The 19,104-nt window shown below is 43.3% G+C and overlaps 1 protein-coding gene across 8 annotated transcripts in view; it reads right to left on the bottom strand.

Annotated features, from left to right (window-relative positions):
* LOC309342067 (uncharacterized protein) overlaps positions 1-19,104 on the bottom strand; it is a 223,481-nt gene that overhangs the window by 69,447 nt on the left and 134,930 nt on the right. For all 8 annotated transcript variants that reach the window (XR_014156695.1, XM_081862106.1, XM_081862111.1 and 5 more), the window contains 5 exons: positions 15,566-15,688; positions 9,373-9,498; positions 6,008-6,130; positions 4,657-4,779; positions 2,837-2,974 (listed from right to left, as the gene is read on the bottom strand). Coding sequence is in view for 7 of the 8 variants with exons in the window: in XM_081862106.1 (XP_081718232.1) it covers positions 2,837-2,974; positions 4,657-4,779; positions 6,008-6,130; positions 9,373-9,498; positions 15,566-15,688 (633 nt within the window). In the remaining variant the exon portion in view is untranslated. The remainder of the gene's footprint in view (positions 1-2,836; positions 2,975-4,656; positions 4,780-6,007; positions 6,131-9,372; positions 9,499-15,565; positions 15,689-19,104) is intronic.

The following is a 19,104-nucleotide window of genomic DNA, read 5'->3' as shown; positions in this document are numbered from 1 at the left end:
AATACAACTGTGAAATGCTTCCAGCAAAAGTCTTCTCAGATGAAAATATTAACTTTTTAAAGGCAATTATACAATTCCTGGAAACTTGATAACCACTATATAATTCCTGGAAACTTGATAACCACTATCACATGGTGCCTCTGCTAGAGCTGGAATTGCATGGGACCTAAAACTCCTGATGTAATTAAGGTGAAACAAGGTCATTGAATGAATGAATGAATGAATAGAAGTACAGACTGAGCTAAGCTGATTGGCTACCCAAACGATGACCAGTCAATGCTGAATTTGCAAAATTCCATGAATGAAGAAACAAGAAAAGAGAAAGGTCAGTGTGACAATTAACCTTGGAAAGGGTGCTAACATTCTTGGGGGATCTAGTTGAAACAAGGAAATAGGGAAAACATGCAATCAATCCACAGAGGCTGGAGGCCAGCATGAAATTGATTAATGCAGGTTTCTGGACCAATACCATTGTTTTTTCCTTCAAACGTCACAAAGAAGCTGGCAGGCAATGTTTCAGATCATATCTATGCTTCTGGTTCTCTTAATACTCACTTGTGCATTGAAACCTGCCATCAGTTAGCGGGAAACGCTTCTTGTCCCCTTTGCATAATGGTTTGTTTTTTGTTTGAACAGCTTGTGCTGGTGGAGATTGTAATCTCCTTTGGGCAGAGACCTGTCCTCCTATACAGGAAATCCTCATTTTGCATGGGGGTTCAGTTCCGGTGGTGTCCACGTGTCAGCAGAACATGCGTAACCCTTGTACATCCCACCTCATTCCTCCCCTTCTCATGATGTCTTTATGACATTTTGGGGCTACTTCCGGGTTTGGTGCTGTGTGTGTGCACGATCGCATGTCATTCAAATATGCCTAATCCAGGAGTGGCCTATACTCTGCAAAGTGGCAAATGCGCATTCACGGCACTGTATAGCCTAGAATTGGCTAACCTGTGGCACTCTAAATTGGACCCCAAATCTCATCAGCTCCAGACAGCATGTCCAATAGTCCAGAAGGATAGAAGTTGCAGGTTCCACATTCCTGATATAAACTAACAATCAATGATATCTACATTTGCTACAATCTTTTCTCTCTCAGAATGGCCAGAGGATTCAGAAAACAATCCTAACAAATGTTGAGTATTTATATGCCAAAATACGTGATCTGCTTCCACGTGATCTGCAACTATAAAGTCAATCAATATTTAATATAGATATTTAATAATAATAATAATAATAATAATAATAAATTTTATTTATATCCCGCCCTCCCCAGCCGAAGCCGGGCTCAGGGCGGCTAACAACACTAAAACAGTGCAACATTATAAAAACATTATAAAAATTAATTAAAATCAAAATTGATGGCAACCATAAACTAAAGTTCTGTAAAGATTGCCAAAGGAGGAGTCAAGCTGCGCCCTGACCAAAGGCCTGGTGGAACAGCTCTGTCTTGCAGGCCCTGCGGAAAGATGTCAAGTCCTGCAGGGCCCTTGTCTCTTGTGACAGAGCGTTCCACCAGATTGGAGCCACAGCCGAAAAAGCCCTGGCTCTAGTTGAGGCCAGCCTAACCTCTCTGTGGCCTGGGACCTTCAAGATGTTTTTATTTGAAGACCGTAAGTTCCTCTGTGGGGCATACCAGGAGAGGCGGTCCCGTAGGTACGAGGGTCCTAGGCTGTATAGGGCTTTGAAGGTTAAAACCAGCACCTTAAACCTGATCTTGTACTCCACCGGGAGCCAGTGCAGCTGGTATAGCACCGGATGAATGTGATCTCGCAGCGAAGATCAATATTAAATCAATATTTAAAATACACTCTAAAATTAACACATCCCTAATTGAAATATACAATGCAACTATCAATTAAAATGTGTGGCAATTAAAAGAGATTTTTTTTAAAAAAAAAACCCATCAAACAAGTTAAAACAATGAAATCACAAGTCCAGTTCAGGGGAATGCTTCCCTAAACAGATGTTTCTGCTTAGTGTTGGAACCAATGGAATGCCAATACTGATGGGGATTCTCATGTTTCATTGGGAGGGCTTTCCACAACACTGGTGCTACCAGTGAAAAAACTTGCCTCCATTGTTACCACATAAAACACCTTAAGTACTCTATATTCCAAATATTATATAAACACAGTCTGTTGCAGCTGCTTCATTTCCAATAGTGTAAAATAAAGTGCTTATAGTGTAAAAGAAAGCTTTCAAAAGTAAGCCTGCTGCTTTGTTAACTGTAGGTGTAGAATACTCTGCACTTTCCCCTCTCTTGAAGCCCTCCTCCTTTGGCAATCATCTCCGTGACTCTGTGTGTATCTGCGCTCATTATTGCTATCAATTCTTCCCATTCTTTGTTAAATAAATACTGTTCTTTTGACAGTTTTTGTGCCAAATGAAATAATAATAATAAAAACTTCTATGGTTGGGAGTGCATGGCATTGCCCTCCTTAACCACCGAATCCTGTTCTGTAAACCCAGGTCCCCAAATTCCCCCACCCAGTAATAGGTTTTGTGGGGGGAAAGAATTGTTAAAGTGGTATAGTGGAACCTTGGTTTTCTAGTGTCTCGGAAGCCGAACGATTCGGAACCTGAACACCGAAAAGCCGAAAGTAATTGCTTCCATTTTTGAACGCGCCTCAGAAGTCGAACAGCTTCCAAAGCGTGTTTCTCCATTTTTTCAATGGATTTTGTTCCATAGTTTTCAGACGTTTTAGAAGTCAAATAGTCTTCCGGAATGAATTACGTTCAAAAACTGAGGTTCCACTGTATAAAGCCAATTCAGGTTTGTAGTCTAACAAGGGGACAGACTCCTTTGAAGAGCTGTCTGCATTTCCTTATACATCACCTGTGCATGTCTTCCCATCTAAATCCAAGCGGTAACCTTGGTTACAAGAGCAGAGTGGACCGTTGGTGGAGTGCTCACAGTGATGAAGGCAACCTCCGTTATCATCTTCACAGCTGTTGACAATTTCCATTTCAATGCCTTTCCAGAAAAGAATCAAATCATTGCCAATCAATAAATAAAAATGAGAATTGTAGTAAGTTTGCTGCATGTGGGCTCTAGAAGAAAACAATGCAGTTCCTGCCAGCCCCTTCAGGGATACTCCATTGCATTCCTCCCCCACTGGTTCTCCATTTGCCTCCCGCAACAATCTCAGCAATTCCATGCCCAGTGAACTTGCTCAGTCTCCACTGCAATGTTTTGGGGTTTCTCCCTTAGCGTAAGAAAGATTTTCTGTACTTTTGCAAAACTTGAAGTTCCTCTAAGGCTGCTGCTCCTACCTCCCTCTTGCTTGCAGCTGGTAGCCATTTTGGCTACATAAAGATCTGCATCACTCAGAGGGTTAGTATTAGCAAACTATATTAGCTTCTTGGATGTCCTGTATCTTTAAGTAGAACACAAGAGTTTCAGCACTTGTTGCTTCGGCTGCATACACACAATACATTTAAAGCACCTCCTCACAAAGAACCCTGGGTACTGTAGATTAAGGATGCTGGGAATTATAGCACTGTGAGAGGTAAACTACAGTTCTTTTAATGTATATGCAGACTTTTCCTCTCCTTGGGCCACAAACCAAACCAAAAGAACAAAGAGGTTAAGAGGGAAATATGCAGGAATAATATGCACAAATTGAACCAAAATATCTGTCAATATACAATAAATGACACTGATGAACCTGATAACATACCAGTGCATATCAAAGGCTCAAACACGTTTTAAACTCACGCCGTCTCCTTCAGTGGGAAATTATATAGTTATTAAAAAAACAAAGCTAGACATGCTGGCTATTATAAAACCCAAGGTCAAAGAGCCTGGTTACATTTGTAGTGTCTGGGGGAAAAAATACAAATTGCTCAGTGTAACTATAGTTTCCTGCTGAAGAAGACATTCTGTAGTTTAAACACATTCAGGCCTTTGAAATCTTTTTATATAATGCATGCACCATATTGCTATTTTATGAGGCTCATCAATGTTATTCATTAAATAGTCATAAATTTTTAGTTCAGAATATAAATTTAATTTGTTAGATTAAGCGTTATTTCTCCATATTTTCCCCACCTGTCTCCACCTTTCATCCACGTGATCTCATAATTTTTATGGTCAAGTATGGAGCTTTGGACTGAGTAGGCCAAGCCACTGTTTTTATATCACATTTCAGTCATGAATCAGTTAGGAAAAATGAGGGCTAACATAGATGAAGTAATTAGGCTTTTGTTTAAAACTGCCGTATGGCATGCAAAATCAGGAGAGATGGACGTGGGGGAAAAATCAGCCTTAAAACATGAAGTCTGAAGTGAACACGTACTTCAGGTGACTACGGGAATGTTTGAACTCATTTTAATTCACTATATATTGAAGACTGGTCAACAGCACTGTTTGCCTCTTGAAATGCAGGCGACAGAGTTAGGAATTCTGAATTTGCAATCATGATTGCAGAAACCATGGCTCAGCGTGAAGGCCTCTACAAAATCCAGCATTCAAGCGGTGAGGTACATATACTGGGAATTCTAATCACATTGGTTCTTAAAGAATGAGAATACCACAAGAATCAGAAATGGGGGCACGCCTCCCCAGATAAAAACAGCCACCAAATTATCATCTCATTTTATCCTTTTGGAAAGATACACTTGCCTTTACAGCACTGCCGCAAAACTCCCACTTACGGTAGCATTGCCTTCCGTCAGCTCCTAGCTCAAACCCAGGATTACAAACGCAGGCAAAGGAGCCCAAAGTGTTCACACAGTGATGGGTGCACTTGGCCGTCCCTTCTGCACACTCATCAGCATCTATAGAACAAAAATGGTGTTGAGGTTGAACAGTGTTGAACGAAAGGTCAGCCTTAATGGAGATCAGCAACCTTCAGGAAACCCTTTTGAAATCAGGGAGCCTACAAAGGAATCCAGGAGTGATGTAGAAGATTCTAGGGCATGTTCCACAATGCGCAGGCAGTGCATGCTCAACCTATTTGCCAAGACTCTCTGCACCTGTTTGTTGACAAATTTGAACTGAGGACATAGCTTATTTGAGCTGCGTATGCAGAGGGAGACCAGCAGAGGTGAATAAGAGGCAGTTGTTAGTCATGACTGGACCTTCTGAAAATATTTGAAGGCACTCCACAGTTCTACAGAACAACAGGGATTTTTGTTTTTATTTTTTGCTGGGGTGGGTTGAGGTGGTGGTGGTAGAAGAGGGAATTGAAACAAACACATATGCTCAATCACTAAGACATGATTATAGAATAGCCAGTGTGCTACTCTGCAGATGCGGATTGGTGTAGTGATGAGGTTGCTGGACTAGGGTCTGAGAGACAAGGGTTCAAATTCCAAATCAGCCAAGAAGATCACTGGGTGATCTTAGGCCAGCCACTGCCTCTCAGCCTAGCCTACCTTTCATGGTTGTTGTGCGGATTAATTGAGAGTGGGAGATTCATGTAAGCCACCTTGAGCTCTTTGGGGGAAAAGGTGGAATACAACTGCAGTAAACAAATTGTTTTATTTATTTATTTATTTATTTATTTATTTATTTATTTGCTTGCTTGCTTGCTTGCTTGCTTGCTTGCTTGCTTGCTTGCTTGCTTGCCAAAATGGTTTCCAAGTGGTATATGCACAGGCATCATGTTGTTGGGCATTGATTTCCAAGAGGACTTTCCTTAGACTACTAGCTTCTCTTTTCCTCTAATGGTGGGAAGAAGTGGGTAGCTGAACCAGCAGTGGCAGAGAAGAGCACAATAGGGGGTGCCTCAGTCTGAAGCTCCCTTCCAAGGTCTCCTAATGGGAGACAACCGAACACATCTGCCAGCAGCAGTAGGCAATGGGGGCCAGAGGGGCTCTCTCCACCCCTGTGCTTCCAAATCAAGAAGTCTGACCCCAAGATTGTAACTCCTCTTCACAGTAGAATGGCTCCAACTATGTTCTTGCTTACATGGGTTTAGCATACCTGGTTAGAAAAGAGGTCAATAACTAGACTCTTCAATTTTAGTTACCATCCCCGCAACCCACACTTTGCTTTTTTTACCTGCACAGGACTTCCCATCTGCAGAAAGGCGATATCCAGAATAGCATTCACACTCTGCAAGTCCGCTTTCATTTCGGCAGATCTGCAAGCAGCCTCCATTTCCACTCGCGCAGGGGTCGATCTCTGAAACCAAACACCAAGAAATCCAAGCAATGCAGATCAAAGGTGCTATCTAGGAATGTTAGGTGTCTGAATTACAAACCAGCAAGCTAAGATGCTTTGAGAACACACACACACAAACATATCAACCAATACACAGAACACAGGTCAAGATCTATCTGGCGCAGGCTGCAAGTCTTTTCACACTGCAGTGATATTTATCTCCCAATTTCATTCCGACTGTTCATCACAAACCATTTGACAAGTTCATCTGGAAGAGATGCTTGAACTTATTTTCAATAGTTACAAAACTGGCCAACATGCACAACCTGTTTTGCAACAACTGAAAAGAAAGAAATAAGGGGGTGATGGGTGAGAGAGAGGAAGCGGGGGGGGGGGGGTGAGAGGGATCTGCTTTAATGATATTCTCTGTTTCATACAGTGCTGACTTGCTTTTCCCAATATTCAGCAGAGATCTGACACAGATACTTCCACGCGCATCTCTGCCTGCCAACGGTTCTCTGTGCCAGCAGTTCAAATTGATGGCACTCTCCACTATAGCTTCCTTTGCAGTCCGACAAATATAATTGCTCAAACATGCCTGGCAAACCGTGACCAGCCCTTAACAACCAGAGATCTTGCTGCGAGGGATTACAGCAGTGGCTCTACCGGAGAGTCAATACAATTGTTTGGAAATGCACTTCCAAAAGGAGCACAAGCTCCTGCTCCAAATATTGTTGTTGTTGTTGTTGTTTAACCATTTAGTCGTGTCCGACTCTTCGTGACCCCATGGACCAGAGCATGCCAGGCACTTCTGTCCTCCACTGCCCCCCGCAGTTTGGTCAAACTCAAGCTTTGAGAACACCATCCAACCATCTTGTCCTCTGTTGTCCCCTTCTCCTTGTGTCCTCCATCTTTCCCAACATCAGGCTCCAAATATATTGCACATCAAATCAGATAGAGACCAGGAGATTCTTGAAAACACCCAAAACAAAACAACAACAAAAATCCATGGTAAATTAGGCCTAAAGATTCCAGTGGTGGTTCAATATTTTGGATAATGTGCCCCAAGTCAATTCCCAAGTACCAGGTTGGGGTAACCAATGTGGTGGCTACTTTCAGATATTGTTGGTCTACAACTCACATAATTCTTGACCTTTGGCCATGTTGACTGAGGCTGATGAGAGTTGGAGTCCAGCAACATTTGGAGGGTCTCATGTTGGCTGCCCTTGATCTAAATGATGCGACTTTAGTAAATATGCAGCTCCATGTATCTTTAGGTGAGCTGTTTTGTCTCTAGTCTACTAAGCTCATAGGCAAGATAATGGCTTTGGCTCAGGTGTGCCATGATTTTCCTTCTGTCTGTGCCACTTTTAAAAACAAAGATGTGCTTGGGACCTTAAGAAAACTGCAGAAAGGAGTATGCAGTTGTTAGAAGGTCTGAATCGTATATGGCAGTTTCATATGTACATCCAGAACCCTTCTTATCACTTCTAACATCCTTTGCCCACTTTGATAATGGTGCCTTTGGCTTCTCTGATTTTATCCTTTCGTGATCATTGTATTCCTTTGTAAGCACTGCAGTGAGGCAGTCTTTTCCCTGTCTTTTGTACATCTCTCGCAGGCAAAGCTTCTGCTACAAGCAGAACTGAGAGACAGAAGAAACACAGTACCAAAGCCTACACACACACACACACACACACACACACACACACACACACATATATATATATATATTAAAAAACACATATATTTTATGGTAAGTATGGGCATATTGCACATGGCACCATACATGCAGTGAGTTTGCAATGGGAGATTTAGCTGAGCTCGGCTGCAAAACTTGGCAAACAAAATCTCCAGTAGATCAATGGAAACGCAAGCATAAAGCTCAGGCCATCAGCAGCTTCGACAGATAATGGGAGCTAATAAAACTTGGCAGAAGGAAGGACAACCCAAGGTCATATTTCCTTCCTAATTCTTTTTAAGAAAGGGAGAACAAGGGAATCCAGTAACCTGCTTTGATCTCTATTCCTCTCCCCACTGTCCCTCCTCGTACACCTCCCTCTTATTATTTCCTCTCCCCCCTATGTTACTTGACTACCCTACTGTCTCCTCCAACCACTCCATGGGCCTCCATGATATTCAGTTCATAGCCAAGTCATGCTGTTTCTCCCTTTACAGAATCGCAGGAAATATGGCCGAGAGCAGGTCAGGTGAGAAGGCAGTGAAGAGAGACAGGTGCCCTTGCCTCCAGCTGGGGAGATTGGGGTCCTTTTGAGAAGCCTTGGATTGGAGTTTAGGAGTGGTAATCCAGTCTGGGGGAGTTATAAGTCAACCTCCAGCTTCTGTCAGCGCTCACCCAGTGCTCTCTTGCTCTTTGAGCAACTCCCATAATGCCCCGTAAGCTTTTGTTTGAGGTCAGGACAGGACAAATGCTTACATTCTATATCAAGATCCTTATACTTCCACAGGGTAGGCAGATTACAAAAAGTTGCAAATTCTATTAAAGAAGTCCAGTCTTAGATATAATCCTCACCCCTACCATTCCCCTATTGCAATAGTACAAGGTCCGTGTGGAGGTGAAATGTAACAGGCTTGAACCAGAGAGCCTGGCAGCAGGGCCCAGCCACATGACTCTCTATTTCTGACACCTAAACTGCATTGATGCTTTTGAATTATGGTGCTGGAGGAGACTCTTGAGAGTCCCATGGACTGCAAGAAGATCAAACGCATCCATTCTTAAGGAAATTAGCCCTGAGTGCTCACTGGAAGGACAGATCCTGAAGCTGAGGCTCCAATACTTTGGCCACCTCATGAGAAGAGAAGACTCCCTGGAAAAGACCCTGATGTTGGGAAAGATGGAGGGCACAAGGAGACGGGGACGACAGAAGACGATGAGGTTGGATAGTGTTCTCAAAGCTACCAGCATGAGTTTGACCAAACTGCGGGAGGCAGTGGAAGACAGGAGTGCCTGGCGTGCTCTAGCCCATGGGGTCACGAAGAGTCGGACATGACTAAATGACTAAACAACAACAACAACAAAACTGCATTAATCAATGCAAGTAAACATACATTCCACTAGGGCAGAAGCGGGGAACCTGGGATCCTCCAGATTTTTTGGACTACAACTTGCATCAACCCAACCAGAATAGCCAATGGTCAGAGAGTCCCACAATATCTGGAGGGCCAAAGGTTAGCCCAAACTACAGCTTTTGGGCTCGTATTGTGTTTCCAACAGGTTACCTGCACCCTGGGCTCACACTTACTTTCACAGTGCTTCCCATCTCTCTTAAGCTGGTAGCGTGTGTGGCACTGGCACTGGTAGTGGTCTTCACTCATCTGCACACACTCATGTTCACAGCCTCCGTTATTGATGGCACAAGAGCTCACACCTAATACAATGAGAACACAAAAAGCCAGAATGTCGTGGTGCAGTTCTCCACCTGACGAGGGCCTGCTCGTCATAAGAAAATCAGTCTCACGCCAGGATGGATTGAAAAGGCCTAGCCAGCAACAACTGAGCTGAACTGAGCTGAACAGAACTGATCAGGCCTGAACTGCTCAAACTGCTGCGGCCTAGCATTTTATTATTCCACAGAACATTGTATCAACTCAACAGTAAAAGACAATACCATACATGGAAAATCACCCCACTATCAGGGTATGCTGTATAAACCAATCACAGGCTAGCATGATGTGTCCACGCGCTGATCATGCCTAACACAGCCTGCCCTACCAAAAGGTCAGGCTGCAGTAAATTTCCACCCATGTGCCCATTTTCCCTATAGGTAAACCAACCATATTCCCACATCCACCCAAGTATCTGAATATCAGCAATATATCCTAAAGAGAAGATTGCCTCCCCAACACGTGTATTTTGACCCATCACCTGCAATACTAGACCTTATGGCTTTAAGCAGGACCCTGGATGAGCTCACATCCTCCAGCCACTAGCACTGTGCTATGATCCCTTTGGTAAAGGCATCTCATTTCCAAAAGATTAGTGATAAGCTGAAGACTTGCTTTTTTGACTTGGATGCATTACCTCCTTTATGCCAAAGCTTTATCCATCAACAAACTTCACACATCTGCTTCAAAAATGATCCTTCAAAGCAGAGCAGGGAAGGAAAAGCCTTGCTAACACTCTGATACAGAGGGAGCCGTGTTGCAGTCAGTCAGACCACTGGTCCATATAGCTCAGTAGCTTTCCAAGGATTCAGACAGAGGACATTCCTCGCCCCACCTGGAGATGCTGAGGACTGATCCTGGGACCTTCTGAAGGATGATCTTTTAACTATGTTTGCAAAAACACTTCCACTGCTGCAGCTAAAGTGAAAATATTAGGATATAAGTCACAGTATTTGGGAAAGAAGAGAGGAAAACAAGAAACATTGGTTCATCCAGTTCAGTATTGTGCCCCCTGAAGCTCTCTGGGGCTTCAGATTGAGGACACCCTGTTACCTTGAAATGCCAAAGCTTGAACCTGGGACTTTCTGGGTGCATGGCAGATGCTCTACCAGTGAGCTATGGTATGCAAATAAATATACAGTGGTACCTCGGGTTAAGTACTTAATTCGTTCCGGAGGTCCATTCTTAACCTGAAACTGTTCTTAACCTGAAGCACCACTTTAGCTAATGGGGCCTTCTGCTGCTGCCGTGCCGCCGGAGCATGATTTCTGTTCTCATCCTGAAGCAAAGTTCTTAACCCAAGGTAATATTTCTGGGTTAGCGGAGGGTGTAACCTGAAGCGTATGTAACCCGAGGTACCACTGTATAGTCATCTAGCCAACAAACCAAAAGTGTTTCTTGAGAAACAGGTGGAACTGAACATGCTTGAGGGCTTGTGGGGAGTGGTTCCAAGATGGATGCCAGAAGAAAGGCTGCATAACAGAAACCATGAAATAAAACCAGTGATTGTCCATACTGGTTCACTGCCCTTCCCCAACATGTGTGTAGACACATAGCCCTGAGGTGATGGATGGCTGCTGGATTCCTCTATGGAGGGATGAGTGACCTATTCAAGGTGTTGTCCGTGTATGTTGCCCTGAACCTGGTGCAGCATGGTAAGAGCTGGTTGTCAAGGGGGAGAAGGTGAATTGTAGCTTCAGGTTTTGCATTGTTCCGTGACATTCTTTTAAATGGGGCATTAAGTCTATTACAATAAATTTAGGCACTGAGAGACCAATGTCCCCATTAGCTTATTGATTTAAGTCTCTTCATTAACCTTGGGCCTGAATTAAAAATAAAACAACAGAAGTAGTTCTGTTAAGGTGAACGTTGCCCCTATTGGGACAACATCAGATTTCCTATTCAAAATTATAGCTACATATTTCTCACGTATTCATATCCTTGCTTTGCTTTCTGATGCAAGACTTCCTGCTTCCATCCCCTAGTCTCCAAGATCTATAAAGACTGCTTCACGATTCTGCTAGAATGTTTAATGTTATTTGCATATAACCCAACAAAGCAGAAAAGGACAAGCTTTTCTTAAAGGATTCTCTCCCACCTTGGCTAGAACGGCAGGCTTAATGCTATCTTGTAACTAAGCCAATGCACTGGCAACTCTAAGAAATTGCAAACAAGACATGTGTTCGATCCCCAAGCTCATCTAGCCCTCAGCTCAAAAACAAAGAAATACAAAAGAATGGATTCAACAGATGTAATGTCATTCATACCTAACCGAGCTGTTTTTCACATTTCAACCAGGAATCAATGGGAAATGGAATAACAATCTCTCTTGTGCTGATATGCAGATTTACAGAGAATTTTAATCCTTTCTACAGAACTTGGCTACAGCTTTTGACACTTTATGCCCTATTGCTCTGGTATCTCAATTAAAACAACTCTCTGCTGTCATTTCACCACCAACTGTAAGAAAACTACAAATCTATGTGAATATAGGGCGAAAAGAAGACCATTAAAAAAAAATGAGGCCCTGCTAATTCTCTTTTTAACAACATGTTACGTGCTGGGTTCTTTTTTCTTTTTGTTATTTAAAATATCTTTGTCACCACTGTTCAAAATATTCTAAACCGTTAACAGAGAAAAAAGGAAAATGGTTTTTTTTTTAATTAAAATATATTTCTGCGCCACTTACTGTTAAGAAAATGTCGAACCAGTTCACAACATTAAAACACACATTAAAACCATTTCCAAACGTGAAAACATCCGAATATCAAAGAAATATACAACAGTGTTAAAGATAACCAAATGCCTGAGGAATACATTAAAATGCTTAATTTACCCAGAGCAGGAGAAAACAAGCTTGTTCCATCTTCCATGCGACATCCTTTTAGATATTAGAAGATGGCTATCATCTTCAAAGAGACAGAGTTGGGTGTCATCTGCATACTGAGGACACTACAATCTAAATCCCCAAAAACTATTGCTTCCAAAGACTTTACCTAGATTTTGAAAAGTAAGGAGAGGGAGCAGAACAGAACCTTGTGGAACCCCAGGCCCAGTGGCCAAGTAGTCGAACAGACACTTCCAACCTTTTGAAATCTCTTCTTCAAGAAGAATGGAGCCCAAGTCCCATCCTGGCCAGACAGTCCAGAATAGTGCCATTGTTGAAGGTATTGAAAACTGCTGACGAGACTGACAGTGACATACTTTTCTTGCCTCGGTTCAAAGATTTTAGGTCAGGATAGGCCAGGCTGTTTCTGTCCCAGAATTAGGCCTGAACCGCAGTTGAAATGGTTCCAGATAACCTTGCATCGTTTAGAGTTTTCCACTTGCATCTCTGAGAATAGACATCTGAGGTCAATTGGTCTTAATAAAACTTTAAAATTGGCCCATGCGAAAGTACCAATCATGCTGATGAGGATGGGAAAACATTTTTATTTTGTACCCAATACTTCAAATTTCATTCATTCAGAGAAGGCACACCAGCACATTCATTTAAAACTTTTCCTTTATCAAATTTATTTTTATTATCAAATATATTCCATATCTGACTAACTGACATAATTATTTCAAGAGTTGTTGAAACTTTCAAATATTTTTATCCTAATATTGTACACCAAAGCAAAGGTATATGTAAACTCTAAGGTTGCCCAATTCAGGAGATTAAGACAATTATATGTCTATTGGGATAATAATAATATACACATCTATATATTAATGTATGGTAATGTAACCATATTTTTTCTTTTTTTCTTTTCATTCTCACTCACTTTTTTTCTTACTTTTTTTCTCACTCTGTGTTTTTTTTTAAAAAAAACCAGACTTCTTCTCAGAAAGAGTGAGCTTCAACATTTATTTTTAGTATAAAACTAACAAAAGTCTTGTTAGACTAACTGGTATCTTTAGGACGACACAGATATCTGGCTATCAACTCAATTCCTCACAAAGCATTTCTAAAGGCTCTGAATTCTGAATGTGGGTTGAACTATAAGTTATAAATGTCACAGGGCTGCTGCCAAAAACACCCTCCAAGTTCTCATCTGTGAAGAGTAGAGACACACTTCATAATGCGATGTCATCACTTTGCAAGTTGTTGTGCCCCCGGCTAGCAAACAATGTGGAACCGGAGCGGGGGAACTCACAGTATGATGACAGCACATCATGAGATGGGTGTCAAGGGTGAGAATGCAGCATGGGTGTCAGAGGTGAGAACTTGATGTGGGAGTGTCAGTGTCAGCAACATCCCCATGACGCACAAAGTGTGTCAATCTTTACTTAGAATGCAGAGTATTTAGAAATGCCTCTTGAACAAAAAGAAGAAGTGGTGAATGCCTGGCTGTCTGACCGTACAGTGATACCTTGGTTCTCAAACTTAATCCGTTCCAGAAGTCCATTCCAAAACCAAAGCGTTCCAAAACCAAGGCGTGCTTTCCCATAGAAAGTAATGCAAAATAGATTAATTCGTTCCAGGCTTCTAAAAACAACCCCTAAAACAGCAATATAACATGAATTTTACTAAGAAGACCATTGATCCATATAATGAAAGCAATAAACAATGTACTACAGTCACACAGTCAATCAATCAGTAGCTGAACTGGGTTCCACACAGTCACAAAAACAACAACAAAAGTTGCAAAAACAAAAATGCAAAATAAATAGGAAAAATGGACAGACCTCAGCATAACACTCAAAACGGAAGTGTGGCAGTCAAATTGAAGCATAACACTCAAAACGGAGCACGTTCAGCTTCTGAAAAAAGTTCGCAAACTGGAACACTTACTTCCAGGTTGGCAGTGTTTGGGTTCCAAGTTGTTTGAGAACCAAGGCATTTGAGAACCAAGGTACCACTGTAGTGTGTGTGTGTGTGTGTGTGAGAGAGAGAGAGAGAGAGAGAGAGAGAATGAATACTAGAGCAGCGGTAGGGAACAGGATCCAGCCAGCAAGTTGCATGCCTATCACTCCCCGTCCCATAGAATCGTAGAGTTGGAAAGAACCCTGAGGGTTATCAATGTGAACCTTCTGCAATGCAGGAATCTCAGCTAAAACATCCATGACAGATGACCACCCAACCTCCCAAGTTCACCACCTCCCAAGGAAGACCGTTCCACTGTCCAACAGCTCTGTCACAAAGCTCTTTTTTGCAGTTCATCAGGTCCGGAAGTGCATTATAGTGCTTCCCATACTGCACATTAGAGCTATGTATACAGTTCCACATTATTCAAACTGGTTTACCAAGGAGGCCTACCAACCTTGTTTTCTTTGGGTTTTTAGAAGCACAGTTAAGACACTTTTGCTCTGCAAGGCCTTTGAGATGGTTGGTTGAATGTTTTCCCCACTCTCTACAGCTACTTTGATTATATGCTGTGTTCTGAAACATTTTAATCTCAGTTCTGGCTGTTTCATTGTGATGTAATGGGTTGTTCTGGTTTTTAATATTTATGGTTTTAATATAATTCCATTGCCTTGAGAGCTGCCTTGTGAACCATCCTGAGGACTCTAATGGGCTGAAAGGTGAACCATAAATTTTAAAATGAAACAAACATAATAGATGGCTTTAAAAACACCACTGTTCACTAATAGGGCACTACCATTTGCATCCTTTTAGTGCCATTTGATGCGGACTGTCAAACTGCTTAATTCACTCTCATTGCGAAGAACAAAGGAGTCCGCAATAAACTTTGCAACGAGAATAAAAACAAGTATAGAATGAAAATGGCACATTCCTTAAAAAAAACCAAAACCCAGCAGTCAACATCCCACAAATAGAGCTTCACATGAGGGCAACTTTAATCTGGCATCTTTCTCAACCCTAAAACCCACAAACACCGTGCTGGGAACAGGAGAGGCAGCTGCACCAAAGTAGCTTTAAGAGCAACCGAACAACACTGACAACCTTTTTGACAGCTTGACAACTTGGTATTATATAATTTTGGCTGGGGAAAATACCCCAAAACAACACGCAGCTCTGAATTTGCATCCCCCTAAAGACCAAATTATGGAAGGCTCCTTTCCTTTCCCCCATCACTTAAAAACTACAGCATGGGTGTTACTCACTTATGCAGGTACGGCCGTCAGCATGAAGTTTGTGCCCTGCATGGCATTCACAGTGGTAGGAACCCAGAGTGTTCACACAGCTCTGCTGACAGCCTCCACTCCTTACTGCACATTCATCAATATCTAGAAAAGAAAAATAGGTGGTTGAGGTATTATAGGCTTCAACGGCACCACAAGGTGATGTGCCGGATATGCAGTGATGGTTGCCTCGGGCTCACGTCATTCCTTTGGTGCAGCTAGGAGGACTACAAAGCTTTGCTGATATTTTTGATTAACTACAGGTTGTTATATCATCCGAACATGACAAGCCGTGCTTAATCTTAACTGTGGCTTGTTTGAAGCAACCTAGCTTCAAACAATGGATTATGAAGTTATCTTGCTCCAATAAGCCATAGTTCAGATGAAGCAAAGTTTAAGATCCAGACACAATGTTAAATGCGAGCAAAAGCAGCTGATTTCATCCCTTGTGGCTGTGAGGAGAGGGGAGAGTATACAAGCCTGTAGCTTGCCACTGTTCCCCTAATGGGGAAAAAAACACATTGTTTATTGTGAATGTAGCAAGTATATACAGTGATACCTCTGGATGCGAACGGGATCTGTTCCGGAGCCCGGTTCACATCCTGAAGCAAACGCCACTCGAGTCTGCGTGTGCCGCGATTCGCTGCTTCTGCGCATGACGTCACTTTGAGCGTCTGTGCATGCACGAGCGGCGAAACCCAGAAGTAACACACTCCGTTCCTTCCGGGTCACCGCGGAGCACAACCCGAAAACGCTCACCCTGAAGCAACTTCAACCTGAGGTTTGACTGTATGCGTATTTAGATTACTGCTCTGACGCTAAAGATTTGGTGGGTTATTAATGTGTACATTTGATTTTCCTTTCTCCTGCCCTCTACCTCCCCAATCCCTCAGTCTCCTGGCCTGCCTTCTCAGCATCTGTGCATCGAATCACAGAATTGCAGAATTGGAAAGCACCCCACTAGTCCAATCCTCTGCAATGAAGGCATCTCAACTAGATCATACAAGACAGATGGCCATCCAACCTCTGCTGAAAAACCTCCAAGGAAGGAGAGTCTCCAGAATGGGAGAAAACAAGCTTGCTCCATCTTCCATGCGACTGCCCTTTAGATATTTGAAGATGGCTACCATGTCTCCTCTTGGTCTCCTCTTTACCATGCTAAACAGAGCCAAACTAGACATGCCCTTAAATACATAGCAGACATGAACAGGGGAGTCCTATTTTCACTGTGAAGACAGCACGCAGGAATGCTTATCTCTTCCCCAAGTTGGGAATGATCCCTGCCATCCCTGTAGGGCTGGAAGCTTTAGGAAGCGGAAGCCACATTGGCTCCTAGCTATGCGGGATTCAGAAAGGGAATCTTCATTCCAGAATCCCTAGGGGAATGAAGAGACCAGCCTCACCTTCCTATCATGGTGGAATTGGACTCCTGTTCCCCTGTAATTAGTTCCCCCGTAATTAGTTTAGAAACCAAAAGATGTGCAGCAGGCAAAGTGCAACAGCTCCCCTTCTTTCCAGGCACAATTTTGGCCTGTCTTTGAATTAGCTATTTCCCCTGTATCTTGGCCCGTGCCCTGCTGTGTCCTTTGGTAAACCCATTCTGTTCTCCTGGACCTCTAGGAACTTTCCATCTGTTTAGAGCACGTACTTTACTGCTCAACAGACACCATGACTTTTAATTCCACTGGGGCAAGACCTTCCTGCCTGCCTTTTTGTGATCTTCTATCCCCCGCAAATGCGAAAAGAGATTTGCTTTGCTGCTGACTTGAAGGAGCAGGAAAAGCCTAGGCCAGGAGTCACTGAAATTCAACAGGCTTCCAAGACGCATACTCCCGAGGATGAAGAAAGGCCCTCTTTATGTTTCCCACCCTCATAAAGTTTTATCTGCAGCTCTCTCTCTTGATCGCTCAGCTAGGGTTCAGAAATAGGTGCTGCTCAAGTCATAAGAGCCAATGTCTCCAAGCCAATTTCACAATACTGTAATGGTCTTTATTAGAACAAGACAAGAGGCAGAAGGGGAATATTAGGTGAATTCAAAAAATGTAGAGTAATAGTATTAACTGGATGGGGGTGTGAGATTACTTCCCCTCCCTCCAAAAAAAACCTAATAAAAACAATTATTTCACCCTTCTGCCTTCCCATCACCCCCCCCCCCAATTCCACCCAGGCTCTCTTCTTATCTCTACTTGGTATTATTAGCAGAAGGATTACAGGGCGGGGACGGGGGCTTTCAACCAGTGCTTTGCGATGTGAACCCCTGGTGACCACGAGAGGAGGATCAAGGATGTAATGATGCCTCTTCCACCACCATGAGAGGGAATGGCTCACACACAGCTTTTGAAGTAAGGGCTGCTGAGCTAGGGACCAAGGACAGGCTTCTGGCTGCTGTGTATGTTCCTATTCATCTCCCGCTTTGTAATCTGAGCAACCTGTCAGAAACTGTGGAAAGAAAGAACGAAAGAGCAGCCAGTGGCAGTATCAAGGGTCTTCTGCATCTTCTGGAGTCTGGTGCCAAGGAAAGGTCAAGCAAGCTGTCAGTCAGGTAAGCTTGTTCTATTATGGACCTTCTCACTGAAGGACCCTTGATAAGCTTCCAAGGAATCTCAGGTTTCCAGAGAACAGTTGGCTTCATGCAGATGTGGTGCTGAACTATGGCTTGGCTTTATGTGAACAGGTCTTGGGCTTATATAAGCCCCTATCCTCCTCTGACATGGTTCTGGGAGACTGGAAAGTCTCGCTTCCATTATATAGCAACACAGAAAGTTGCCTCACACTGCAACGAACCACTAGTTTATCTAGCTCAGTATCATCTATACTAACTGACAGTGACTCTCCAGATTTTCAGACGCAGTCTCAGTTTTATCCAGCAATCCCTGGGGATTGATTCTGGGGATTCATATGTGCAAAGAATGTGCTCTAGCACAGAGCCATGACCCCCACCCCCCAAGTGATGTGTCATTGGTACCACAGGTCAACAGAAGAGGATGAGCATGAAGTGCACAGCGTTGCGTCACTGCATGGACAGAAATGGAGCACCAGCTGAGGAAGCCCCACTGCCCCTCCAGGCTCTGGAGAGGGTCTCCTCGAGAGGCAGAGGCTTAATGAGCAGTTCAACCAAGCCCTGCTGCCCCTCTGGCTCGTGCCATATGTCGGCTGGGCCGGTCAACAGAGCCACACAAGCCAGAGGGACGGCCCGGCCCGCAGAGCTGGTGGGTCGAGAAGATATTATGTGGGAGGCCTCAGCAAAGCCCTGCTGTGCTTCCTGCTCACAAGGAGACCCTCCCCAGAACCCAAAGAGGAAGTTCTTTCTGAGCTCTGGGGAGGGTCTCCTCGCAATCCAGGAGGACTCTCCAGGGTCCTCCCCATTTCTGGGATTCACTTCTGGGTTCCCAGCACTGCACATGTGTGCAGTAGCACACAAACAGAGCATGCAAAAATGGGGAGTTGCCTGTATGTGTCTGTTGGCATAGTCACAAAGGAAACCTATAGCAAACTACATCCCAACTTTTACCTGATCAGCT

The sequence above is a fragment of the Podarcis erhardii genome (genome assembly GCF_964252035.2).
Source record: "Podarcis erhardii genome assembly, chromosome: 5".
Classification (NCBI taxonomy): Eukaryota; Metazoa; Chordata; class Lepidosauria; order Squamata; family Lacertidae; genus Podarcis; species Podarcis erhardii.
The sequence above is the reverse complement of the archived record's forward strand: the minus strand, read 5'-3'. Positions and strand labels throughout refer to the sequence as shown.